At 36.2% G+C, this 13,321-nt stretch overlaps 1 protein-coding gene across 26 annotated transcripts in view; it reads left to right on the top strand.

The window, feature by feature from the left end:
- Positions 1-13,321, top strand: part of CEP170 (centrosomal protein 170) — a 130,432-nt gene that overhangs the window by 25,073 nt on the left and 92,038 nt on the right. For all 26 annotated transcript variants that reach the window (XM_055095920.2, XM_055095680.2, XM_063593370.1 and 23 more), the window contains exons 2-3: positions 5,410-5,555; positions 8,919-9,008. In XM_055095920.2, the coding sequence (XP_054951895.2) occupies positions 5,451-5,555; positions 8,919-9,008 (195 nt within the window). In that variant the 5' untranslated portion in view covers positions 5,410-5,450. The remainder of the gene's footprint in view (positions 1-5,409; positions 5,556-8,918; positions 9,009-13,321) is intronic.

The following is a 13,321-nucleotide window of genomic DNA, read 5'->3' on the forward strand; positions in this document are numbered from 1 at the left end:
CTTTTCTGTCATATTTCCTTCTGGGACACCTATATGTATATATTAGTATGTTTGATGATATCCTACTGGTGCCTCAGGCTCTGTTCATTTTACTTCATTTGTTTTTCTGCTTCTCATATTGAAGATAAGACAGCCTCACTGTTCTTATCTTCAGGTTCACTGAACCTTTCTAACTCCTCCTCATATCTGCTTTTGAGCCCCTCTATTGAGTTTTTCTTACTTCAGTTAGTCTGCTTTTTAGCTCCAGAATATGTTTGGTTCCTTTTCATAATTTCTGTCTTCCTACTGATATTCTCATTTTTCTCATAACACTGTTTTGCTAATTTTTTTGTTGATGGTTTTCTTTAGCTCATTCAACATATTTAAGACAGTAGATAGTTGATTTAACACCTTCAACTAATAACTACAATGGGCTTTAACGGGAGAGTTTCTGTCAAATCTTTTTTGTTGTTTCTTTATTTTCATTATGTTATTTTTTGGTTTTTGAGAACTGTATTTTGTATCTTATTTTTATTTATTCATTTGTTTTGAGGCAGTGTTTCACTCTGTTGCCCAGACTGACGTGCAGGGCATGATCATGGCTCACTGCAGCTTCAACCTCCTGGATGCCACCATGCCCAGCTATTTTTTTTTTAATTTTTCATAGATATGAGGTCTCATTATGTTGCCCAGGCTGGTCTTGAATTCCTGGGCTCAAGGAATCCTCCTGCCTCCACCTCCCAAAGTGGAGAGATTACATATGTAGGCTACCATGCCCGGTGAGAACTAGACCTTTTAAACATTATGTTGTGGTAGATCTGGAAATGTAATCCTTCCACTCTCCAGGGATTGCTGAATCTTACTTGTTGAGGGTTGAAGTGATGATCTGTTTGTGACTTTTGTAAACTGTTTTTGCAAGGTGTGTAGTTTTTGTTATAATGTGGTCACTGAAGTTTCTTCTGTTTCCTCTGTGGTCAGCTGTTGACCTGATAAAGATTGCTTTCAATATCTGGCCTCAAAAAGGAGAAAGAAAAACAAACACACACACATTGTCTTTATATAATAAATTCCTTGGAAGTTTCTTAGGTCCGTGGGTATTGAAGTAGGTGGCCAGCTTTTGTGTTGGTTTCTCAGTAATCAAAAGCAACAATGAGATCATGCAATCCAGTATTTGGAAGACTAGTTCCTTTTTGTGTACCCTGGCTCCAGGAAGCCACACTAGGAATGCAGGAGGCTGTCTCCAGGCTGCTTCTTGGAGCTGTTGGGATTGTGGCTGTGGAATGAGTGATAGCTGCTACCATGAAAGATGGCAATTCCATGACATTTATCACCCTCTTTTACTATACGCCAGAGTTCCAAAATAGTCACTTCAGATCATTTCTGTCAATTGCATCTTTAGATGCTATCTTCTTGGCCTTTTTTTTACCCCCTTACAAGCAGGATACCTGAAATGCCGAAACGTAATGTATATATTTTTGCAGTCATTTAGAAAGCATGAGGGACTGGTAATTTAATTCAGAAAGTCTATTCAAAAACCCATGTCTATTTGACTAATCCAGAAATTCTGGAAAGAAATATACCTGCTATCACATCTGGTTAAGACCTTGGTTGTGTTCTGTACAAGTTGCAGACCCACAGGCTCCTTTCCCACCATTTAGCGGAACCTGAGTTGAATCACGTGCCTTGGCTACTGAAGAAACCACCAATCAGGTTTTAGTTTTATCCATGTGTGGGTGTTAGTAATATCCAATTAGTAGAAAAAGAGTGTCTTAATACTGAGGGACCAGTCGGAAAGCTGTCTGACAGGGAGAAAGTCTCATATAAAAACAGACAGTAGCTTCCTGTTATATCACATTCCCACTCAGCAGAGAAGCTGTAAGTGGACTCAGGGTCATTCCCCAGCTCAAGAAATAAATATTCCACATCTTGAGTATTAATGTGTTTTGTTTGTATTTTTCAGAAACTATGTATTCTTTTAAGTCTTATTAAAGTCAAGATGAAATATGTAAAAAGCCATTGTTTTTATTTTATTTTATCCAACTGTATAATTATTGTATGTTTATATTGTACAATTATATATTACATATTTATTTGTGTTTTATATAATTATGCTTGATATTATGTAAATACTTAAAGTATGTTTTTAGAGCATATGAATAATGCTTATTAACTCTGGGACTTTGCTATATTAAGAAACTGTTTCTGTTATCCGTATTTGGCTGTCATGTTTTAGTTTACTGTATGTAGGCTGGATTTATTTTCTTTTAACATGTCTTAATATTGGGATTTGTTTCAGTTCCCTTGAGTAAACGTGTAACTGTTGACCTGTTTATTCATGTTGTGTTTTAAAATCGTCCCCTGAAAATACAGTATGCAAATTATATACTATATTTAGATCGGAGGGCTTTTTTCTCCAGTAAAATTTGGATTCACCTTTATAGACTTGGCCAGGAAGTATATATTCTGAACCAGGGAAAGAAATGCTAAAAACCAAATTGACAAAGTAGACAGATGGAAGACCAACAACATCTGCATTAAGGAGTTGAGTAAATGGGAGATTTAATAATCCACATAAATCAACTATATCAGATAAGCTGAGGAGGGAGTACGAGTTGATTGTTGTAGCTTTACAGAAAATTATTTACTTGCTTTGATGAAACCCATTGTTTTTTCATGTGTGTATAGATAACATATGATATTCAAGATTTTACCTTAACATAAAGTTCTGCATTTTACAGGATTTTGGTTTAATATATAGAGATATATTTCTTATTGCAGAATATTTCATTTTACTGTAGTATAGTTTGCCTCTAATTCAAGTGTAGTAGAATATACCGTTGAATGGGAAAATATTTACAAGTATTATTCTTTTGATTCATAAGAAAGAACTTGAGTGCAAACTGACATTATTCTTATTTTACTGAAGAAGAAACTAAGGGACATGGGATAAATAGCTAGCCTAAGGTCATGCAGAATAAAAAGTGGTGGAACCAGGATTCAGACTCACATCTGTCTATATGACTCCAGGGCTTTATTCCCTTAATGACCAAGCCCCATTCTCTAGGATAACTATTCTCAAAGCTCTCAGTCCACAGGCCTTCGGTAAACCTTACAAGGGTCCACAGGGTCAAAACCTTTTTCGTAATGACATCAAAGCATTATTTGCCTTTTTTATTGTATTGACATTTGCCCTGACATTACAAAAACAATGGAAGTTTTTGGCTCTTTAGCATAGATCAAAGTAGTGGCACCAAATTCTCCAAGGAGTAATTGTAATCATCATTGCTGTGTACTCCTGAGTTTGTTTGTTTGTTTTTTAAGCCAGTTTCACTTAAGAATGTTCTCGATGAAATGGTAAAAGTTATTAATTGTATTAAATCTGACCCTTGAATCACATCTTTCGAATATTCTGTGTGACTAAATAGAAGTATGCATAGAGCAGTTATGCTGTATACCAAAGTGCTGTGGTTTTCTGAAGGAGAAATTGTGTCCTTATGTGAGTTGTCTGCAGAACTAGACTCTTGATTTAATAAAATACCACTTTACTTTAAACAAATGACTGAGAGACACATTTTGGTTATATACACTTGGGTGTTTGACAGACAACGTGAGCTTGTCACTTCAAGGAATTTAAGTGACAGGAATTTTTTTTTTTTGACCAATGATAATATTTGAGCTGTCAAGAGGAAGTTAGAATTTTAGAAAACTTGATTCTGCCATCATGAGCTTAACAGCTGCCCTGTACTTAAAAGACTTTTATGGTAAGATAGGTGGTAATGTTAACGAGTGTGATGTTTTAAAATAGTATAATGAAACACATCAACATTTGGAAGATCTGCATTACTCAGGAAATCAATATTTTCCCAAGGACCAATACGTGGTGTTACAAAATCCCATCAAAATATAAGATGGTTTTTCTTTTTTTGTTTTTTTGAGACGGAGTTTCACTCCTGTTGCCCAGGATGTAGTGCAGTGGCGTGATCTCAGCTAACTGCAACTTCTGCCTCCCGGGTTCAAGTGATTCCCGTGCCTCACCCTCCCGAGTAGCTGGGATTACAGGTGCACACCACCATGGCCAGCTAATTTTGTATTTTTAGTAGAGTCGGGGTTTCTCCGTGTTGGTCAGACTGGTCTTGAGCTCCTGACCTCAGGTGATCTGCCCGCCTCGGCCTCCCAAAGTGCTGGGATTACCGGCGTGAGCCACTGTGCCTAGCCATAAGATGGATTTTCCTACAACATTGTGTGAAAAGTTCATTAATATGGTTTCAGATTCCATATTGCAAAAAACCTTCAAGAAATTACTGCTTATATAATTTTTATGTAGTATCAAAGAAATTACAAAATAATTACAATTATTTGAAAAGCCTATTAAATTACCTCTCCCTTTTCCACCTGTTGATGTGTATGAAGCCAGGTTTTCTTTATATAGTTCAAGTTAAGCAGTATATGGCAATGGATTAAATTCAAAGCTGATACCAGTTTTATTTTTTTAAGGTAGACATTAAAGAGATTTGCAAAATGTAAAATAGTGCTACTCTTCTCACTTATTTTTGTTTTGGAAAATATGGTTACTTTGTTATAGAAATGTTAGTAATTTTTAAATGAAATTGGGTTAATGTTATCTTAATAAATACCAGTTTCATTTTAATATGTAAACTATATATACATACATATATGTGTATATATATGTACATGTCTATCTCTCTATAGATATATAGGTATATATATCTATAGAGAGATAGACTATGTACATATATACGTGTATATATATAGATAGATAGATATGTATTGCCCATGTAAACAAATGCTCTTTGGAGTTCATTTTTTAAAGAGTATAAAAGGGTCCCAAGAACAGAATGTTTCAGAATTGCTGTTCTAGGAAAACGTATTAAGAAAATAAAGTACATGTGAGGAAAAAGAAATTGAAATTGCATTCTGTGGTTTACACCTGATAGACAAAGGAGCAATTTATTTGGTCAACATAGTTCTTAATCAGGTATCATATATACTTACTGAATTCATTGTGTCTTTCTCAAACCATTTGTACCTAAGACATTTATTGGTACAGTATTGCTATTTTTCTAATACTAACATGATGCTAACATGAGCATTTACTTGAGGATTATAGACCTTTATAAACTGTGCTAAAAGGCTTTCAGAAGTATGAAAACTATAAAAGTTTGCTAGTTGAGCACCCACTTATTGCCTTAGTCTCTTCCTTTTTAACTGGACTCTTAGTGGATTCCGTGGGCTTACTTCACTGATGAGAATTTAGTATATATGTCATTTCCTGGGACCTGTGGACAGTTCATTTAATTAAGTATAAATGTTGATGAACGCAGTTCTATTCTTAGGCCTTCCAGTGTTTGGTGAATAGCCACTAAAGCTAAAAATATCTGAACGTATATTTTTCTTCATGTTTCTCTTCAGGATGACGTAGCTTTGCCAAAGACTTAGAAGCTAAGCAGAAAATGAGCTTAACATCCTGGTTTTTGGTGAGCAGTGGAGGCACTCGCCACAGGCTGCCACGAGAAATGATTTTTGTTGGAAGAGATGACTGTGAGCTCATGTTGCAGGTAATTGTGTCAACCTTCTCTATATGTGTTTATTCAAAACTTGAAATTAGTGTAAAATCTTTTTCTACTCCTTTAGAAAACAGTGCTATTTAGATTTGAACTTTCTCTCCTTTTAGCTCCAGCTATCATTCTAATTAATTTTTTGCCCCCTTGAATCATCTAAAAAAAAGTTCTAAGTCTTGAAGATTCAATTTAGAAAAATAAATTCTCAGAATAAAGAAGTTTATTAGTAAGCAGAAAGTTTCACATTATATGCTTTTAAAATAAGACATTGCAAAAATCAGCATAGCATGGAGTAAAACTGAATTTTGATCACTGATACTTCAGTGATAATGGAAGTTAGTTTCATCACTTTTAGAGATGTTCATTATGATACCTGCCAGGAGTTCAAGCATAAGTGAAGATTGTTGACAATTTTTAAAAGTAAATTTTATTGTGTATATTTAAGGTATACAACGTGATGTTATGTGATACACACAGATAGTATAAAAGTTACTGTAAGTTACTCCAAGTAAAATGGATCCTCAAGAGTGCACAGCCTCAGAAAGAGGGTCTCTATAGGAGTAAGAATCAGATGGAGGAGGCATAGATTCTTACAGGGAAAACACTATAAAACAAGCTCATCCAACCTGAGGCCCAGGACGGCTTTGAATGCGGCCCAGCACAAATTCATAAACTTGCTTAAAATATTATGAGGTGTTTTTTTTGCAATTTTTTTTTTTTTTTAGTTCATCAGCTGTTGTTAGTGTATTTTATGTGTGACCCAAGACAATTCTTCTTCCAGTGTGGCCCAGGGAAGCCGAAAGATTGGACACCCTTGCTATAAAAGGACAGGGACTGGAGTCTTTCATTCTTACCAGAACTTTAAGTAACAGGAAAAAAAGGGCCTGGTCAAAATTGCCTGTCTTTGCAGTTTTAAGCTCAGATCAGCTAAGGTTTTCCCATTAGTATCAGAAACGTGATTAAGTTAGCAGTCTTTGTTAGGATTTAAATTATGTATTTCTGAGAGATTTTTATTAAATTTTCATTGAAATATCCAAATGGGTTGTGAATATCAAGTTGTCATGCACCTTCTGGTTCAGTTTAATCTAGAGGAAATGTGAATTTGATTATATAGAAATGAAAACAGTTTAATGCTTAAGTGGTTAGATATCCATTACATATTCTTCCTATTCCCTCAGTTTTCCTTGACTCGGTCACTAGATGTATTATGTTCTGTAATCTTGGTCTTCTGCTTAATTCCTGTCATGGGTGCTGAAACACACTGATACTTTATATACATTTCATAATAACTAAAAACATAGGAATTTTTTTTCATTGGCTGCTTTTTTTAAAAAATAGTTACACAAATGGGATTGTCTTATTCTGTGAGTACTAAACTGATCTTCTTTGCCTTGAGTTCCTGACTACTCTTCTTGAATTGTTACTGTCTTTATTAAACAAACAAACGATGTATTCTCGTGATCCCACATAACAGGCCCACTCCTCACTCCCTAATCCCCAGAGTTGTAATGGCATCTCACTCGACTCAGTGGACTCTGTTGTTCTCTTAGGTCTTAAGTGTGCTCTGTCTTTTGCTGTAGGTGTTTATGTACCGTCAGTGTTCACCATAAGCAGTTGGAGGGCGGGGTACATTGTAGATTAAGGATATTCCAGATTTCAAACAAGTTGTTCACTTAGTGAAGCAGCCTGTCCTAAACTACTTCCTCCCCAAATCACTTTTTCTCAATATCCCTCATCTGTGTTTATCACACTCCTTCGAAAGCCACCATTCTCTGGCTCCATGAGTAGCCATTTGACTCCTTTAGTCCTATATCTAATGGTAACATTTCACTTTGCTTTGGAATTTGCCTTTTCTCAACTCTAATTTAGATTTTTTTCTTTGAATTTCAGTCCATTGTCCAAAGGATTTCTGCCCTTTTCCTATGTACTCTTTTCCTCAGAGAGAGATTATTTATGAGGATCCATTCAGTATTTATTGAGAGCCTACATGTACTTGAAATCTCACTTCTCTTAACAACATTTGGAGGTTTTATCCTTAGACTAGATCAACTTGATACATCAACAATATGGTGAAATTATTTTGCTGAGTGGTGCGTTGTTGCTTCTTGCCAACTTAAGAACTGAATTTAGTATTTCATTAGTTTAACCAGATGAATAAAAATTTTAAATAATGAAAACAAAAATGAATTTTAAGCAATTTTTAGATTTAATGCAGGAGTTTTTTTAAATCTCAAGTTGGTCCACCCTCAAGTCGCTAGCAATTAATCACTTCACCTTTAAGTTGTCCTACTGGTTGCTGTTTCTAGCGGAGGCTTCTGCTCCTGGCAAGCTGTGATTCTCTCTGTATTTGCTTGTCTCTCTACTCTTCAGGGTGGTAATTTGCCTTGTGACCTCAGGTCTCTGAAAAACTAAGATGAGTTTTTGGTTTTCAGTTTGTTCAACATTTTTCTTATTATGAAGATGGGAGCGATGACTTCAGATTCTTTCCATGTTGGACCAAAAATTGGAAGTCATGTCTGTTCCCCATTTTTGATACTCTCTTTGCTTTTAGTATACCAGGGTTCACACAGTAACCCCGTAATACATGGTGATCAAGTTCAGATTCACTGGTTCACAGACTGTTTCTTCTGTGACTATAATGATATTTCCTTTCAATACCAATTTCCACAGGCTTATCGTTCTGCTTTTGGGTGCTTCCATCTGCAGACAACTTACTAAGCTCTGGAGAGAGACAGAGAGAGAGAAAACTTTAAAAGAAACTTAAAAGCAATTTTCAAAAACCACAGTTTGCCATTAAAATACCTTTCTTTTGACTTTCAGTCCCTTTCCCTCTTAGAGCTGTCCCGTGAATTCCAGTTTTAGAGCCCATATTTTAAGTGAAGATAATTTTGTTCTGAAACATGTCATATTGTGTCCCTTTTCCTCTAAATCTTTGGACTCTTTAAATAGTTTATGCTCATTTTTTGTTTTGAAAGAAGAAAATCCTACAAGGTAAATGTTTTTTACAATAAGATATGTAAAACATGGTAAAATTATAATTCACATGATTTCTCTATAACAGTTTTAAATTTAAAAAAATTAAGTTAATACATTCAACGAAGTCAGCTGATGTAAATTCTTAATAGAACATGTGAATTTAGTAGAAAAGAATATCTTTAAAATTTTATGCTTTCCTCTTTGGGGAGTGATGCTAAAAAATTTTTGTTGTATAGTGGCACTATTTTAATCTCATTTAATCCACATTTACTTTGCTATTTCCCTATATTTACTGTCCTATTAATATTAGGTATCTAGCCAAAATGTGACTGGTATTTATTCTAGTATTTTCTTATATTTATTAACTGAAAACATTCCTTTCAGTCTCGTAGTGTGGATAAGCAACACGCTGTCATCAACTATGATGCGTCTACGGATGAGCATTTAGTGAAGGATTTGGGCAGCCTCAATGGGGTAAGTCAATGGTTTATTTTTTGTCTTGTTTGAACATTTGTTTAATATTGTAAGAATAAAAATCAGATTACATTTCCTAGCTACATTTTCTTTTTCTTTACTTTGTATGTTATTTTCAAATGCTTATCAGGTACATAGCACTTTGGGGACCATACAATAGAATATGAAACTAGCCCATATTCCAAAGAAACTATAAGCAGATGAATCCAGAAGGTGGTTGTCATTGTCTGTGATGGCTAAAGAAGACTTCTTTAAGGAGTTGGAACCTAAGCTTGACTTCACTATATGGCTGTAATTTATATGAGGGAAAACGGTAAAAAGTCATGGCAGTGAGAATGCAAAAAAGTACTCTCAGGGACAGAAAAGTAATGGTTAAGTTTAGAAAATAAAGATGGAGCTGGGGCCGGGCGCGGTGGCTCACGCCTGTAATCCCAGCCCTTTGGGAGGCCGAGGCGGGCGGATCACGAGGTCAGGAGATCCAGACCATCCTGGCTAACACAGTGAAACCCCCTCTCTACTAAACATGCAAAAAATTAGCCGGGCGTGGTGGCGGGCTCCTGTAGTCCCAGCTACTCGGTAGTCTGAGGCAGGAGAATGGCGTGAACCCAGGAGGCGGAGCTTGTTGTGAGCTGAGATCGCACCACTGCACTCCAGCCTGGGCTGAACAGCGAGACTCCGTCTCAAAAAAAAAAAAAAAAAAAAAAAAGATGGAGCCGGGGCCGGGCGTGGTGGCTCACACCTGTAATCTCAGCACTTTGGGAGGCTGAGGCGGGCAGATCACCTGAGGTCAGGAGCTGGAGACCAGCCTGGCCAACATGGTGAAACCCCGTCTCTACTAAAAATATAAAAATGAGCTGGGCGTGGTGGCACGTGCCTGTAGTTCCAGCTACTCAGGAGGCTGAGGCAGGAGAATCACTTGAACCCGGGAGGCAGAGGTTGCAGTGAGCTGAGACGGCACCACGGCACTCCAGCCTGGGCAACAGAACAAGCAAGACTGCGTCTCAAAAAAAAGAAAAGAAAAGAAAGATGGAAAGGTGCCAGAGAGTAGACAACTTTCTCTGCTAGGGTAAAAAAGGTGAAACAACACAACCATTTGCCTTCACAAATATAGTACATTATCTAACCGCCATTGTTCATTATTCTTGGAATTCATACTTTGAATATATTTTTGTGTTACTGAAGTGAATTTTTTCTTATTTCTTCATTTGGTCTGTCTACATTTGGTATAATATAAGTAGCTACAAACTAAAAAGAGTGCTGAAGTATTGAATTATTTCTTTTATTTCAGTTTCTTCATTTGCTTATGGTTCTGCTAACACAAGCAAATACTGTGTTGTTCCTATCTGTGCTGTTGAAATTCTTAAAATGAATTTAACAGAAATAAGTGCATCCCAACTGCTTCAGACTATTCATGCTTTTCAAATGTACATCAAACATTATGTACAAGAACATGCAGAAATTTGGCAAATATGGTAATACATTTTTTTTTTACCAATTCTGAATTGGCCTGCTACTGAAGGACTTTTATATTTATTCTTTGAGATAAATACAAATTTTTTGTAGGCATGTTTTCCTGTTGGTTTTATTCAAGCCTTTTTTTTTCTCTGTTGGTTTTATTCAAGCATTTTTTTTCTCAAAGCACGTAGAATTAAGTGTATGTTCTTCACGTTTGCCCTGAAAACTCTCACATTTAGCATTATCCACCTTTCCAGATTGATGCTCCATCATTACATTTTCCCTTGCTCTTCTTCCAAACAGTAGTCTTCCTGCTATGCTATGTCTTTCTTCAAATAATTTGTTAGATTTTCTTCAGTCTACTATTTCTCCCATCTGCCTTGCCATTTATAAAAGTTTTACACATTTTTTAAAATAAAGCTCAAATTCTACTTCTTTTTGAAGAGATGAAACAAAGGCCCGTTTACTTAGGAATTTTAACCTGCTGATGTTGACATGTTGAAAGGATTAAAATTAGCAGAGATAGGCAAAGTAGGTAGAAACTGTTGTAACATTAGGCATGAATGTTAGCAATTTTGATTCTCAACTCCTCTTTGCTAGAATTTCTCTCTTCCTTCTCCACACCCATAAGCCTTTGTGTCCTTGATCAGCCTGGTATTAAATCTACTTTTATACCTCTGTAGCTATGCTGAATTATGAGCTCCTGAATAAGTTCATGTGCCTTCTGCTTCTGTGACCACAGTGCCTAGCAGAGGGCTCTGCATGGTGCATGAACCCAGTAAATCTTTCTTTAGTGGAATTGAATTAATTTTCTACTTGAAGAATTTATAGTGAAAAATTTTAACTTCTATATGTGGAACATTTTGACAATGTTATATTGTCTTTAAGTCTAGAAAGTTTCATCTTGACAACAGATGAACAGTGGTAGTCTGTATGTCTTTACATTGTTATTTTGGAAAATAATAAGCGGGAATTACATCAGCATTTTAGTCTTTTAAAAGCCTATGATCAAATATGGAAATTACTTGGTATTGGTTCCAAAAATAATCAGGTGAAACATGACATTTTTCTAGGTTGGCCTTTCTTATAATTTGATTATACTCAATAATATTGTGAAAGATACTAACTCATGGAGAGCAACATATGCATTTTAAGCTTGAAATCAGGACCAGGATTTGAAACTCAGATCTGTTATTTATCAGCAGTGTAACCTGGGACGAATCACTTAATCTCTCTGAAATTCAGTTTCCTCATATATACTACCTTCCAAAGTGTGTAAACATGTAATGAGTTGAAGTTTATGAAAGCAAAGATGCAATGCAGAATCTTGCTTCAGCTATTAAATGATGAAATAATTCCTGCTCTGTAGTATTGTTATGAGGATTAAATGTAACAGTACATTTGAGTGTGCGCTTAGTATAGAACTTTAAAGCATTACATAAATGATAAATACACTGTTACCCAAATGACAGCCTAAGAAACATGCCACAAAGGTCTTTAGCAGCCAAAAAATGTCAAAAGTCTATGAACTACCAACTATCATGCATTTTAGTCATAAGAGAACTTGTAGACTATTATTCGCAGCCTATTTACTCTTATTATCCATATTATTCTAGAACTTTAAGTATCAGGTTAAAAGTAGTAATTTTGGAGGTAGGAGGACACAGTGTAGTGGTTATGAACCCAGCTTTGATGTCACCTTGGACAAATTACCTAAGTTCTCTATTCCTCAATTTTTAAAAAAATAGAAATAATAAAATGGTACTCACAGGTTGTGTGAGCGTGTTGTATGTGTTGTAAAGATATAAATAAGCGAATAATTTTAAACAACAGTACATAGTAAGCATTCAGTAAATGTAAGTTATTTTTATTATGGTAAGAAAAGCAGCAAAGACAAGTTTAGCAACCTGTAGCCTATATACTTTTCAAAGAATTCACTGTTACTGTTTAGAAAAATCACTTACCAACTAAATTCAACTTAAAAGTGATCATTTCCACTCCTGTCCCCTTTCACCCTAGCCCAGAATACACTCCCAAGGGACCTAGATCTACAATTTACAGAATTGCCACCAGAAATGAGGTTGTTGTGCCTGAGAAAGCTACAATCGGTTCCGTTGCTGATATTTTAACGGGCCATTTTCCTGCAAACCCATTGAAGGTTCTCTTTCTTTGGGAACCCCTGTTTGCCTTCAGTTCCTCCTGCCTCCTCCACTGGGGCCCTTGCCCCTCTGGTAGCCACCATGGCCTCTGCCCTACCCCTCCTGTGCCATTGCAAGCCTGCCATTTGTTACTGGACTGCCCCCATCAGCAGTCTGTGTTCCAGACACACTGTGTCCCCTTTGCACACTAGAGTTCCTGCCAGCATCAGACCTGTGTGGTATATAGTAGAGAATGGTCTTCACTAAAGGTTGAAGGGAAAGGTTAGGGAAGGAGAGGAGGCTTTTGTAGCTGGCAGAGAGATTGAGGTGGTTGTGCTCTGCTCACTTTCCCAGATCATCAATACAATGTATGCTGGCTATATGATTTTATACTATCAATTGTGTCATGTAGTTGTATGTAAATTAAATAGGTATTTATTTAAGTTTGGTTTGCTTCTGTGGGGTTAGTGGTTTGAATGGAGGAATTTCGGGAGCTGGTTTAGCTTGGGCACCTAATCTTTCTTGATGTGGAACGCTCATAGGATTTGTAGTTCAGAGACCTGATTTCGAATCCCAACATTGCCACTTCTGGACTCCAAGATCTTGATGATTACTTCATTCTCTTTGCCTCATTTTCCTCACCACCAGGTCTCTACCTGGTGTGTTGAAATGGCACTGACAAAGAAACAAAACTCATTTTTTTTCCCGTATCTAAGTTAT

This window comes from Pan paniscus, chromosome 1 (genome assembly GCF_029289425.2).
Source record: "Pan paniscus chromosome 1, NHGRI_mPanPan1-v2.0_pri, whole genome shotgun sequence".
Lineage (NCBI taxonomy): Eukaryota > Metazoa > Chordata > Mammalia > Primates > Hominidae > Pan > Pan paniscus.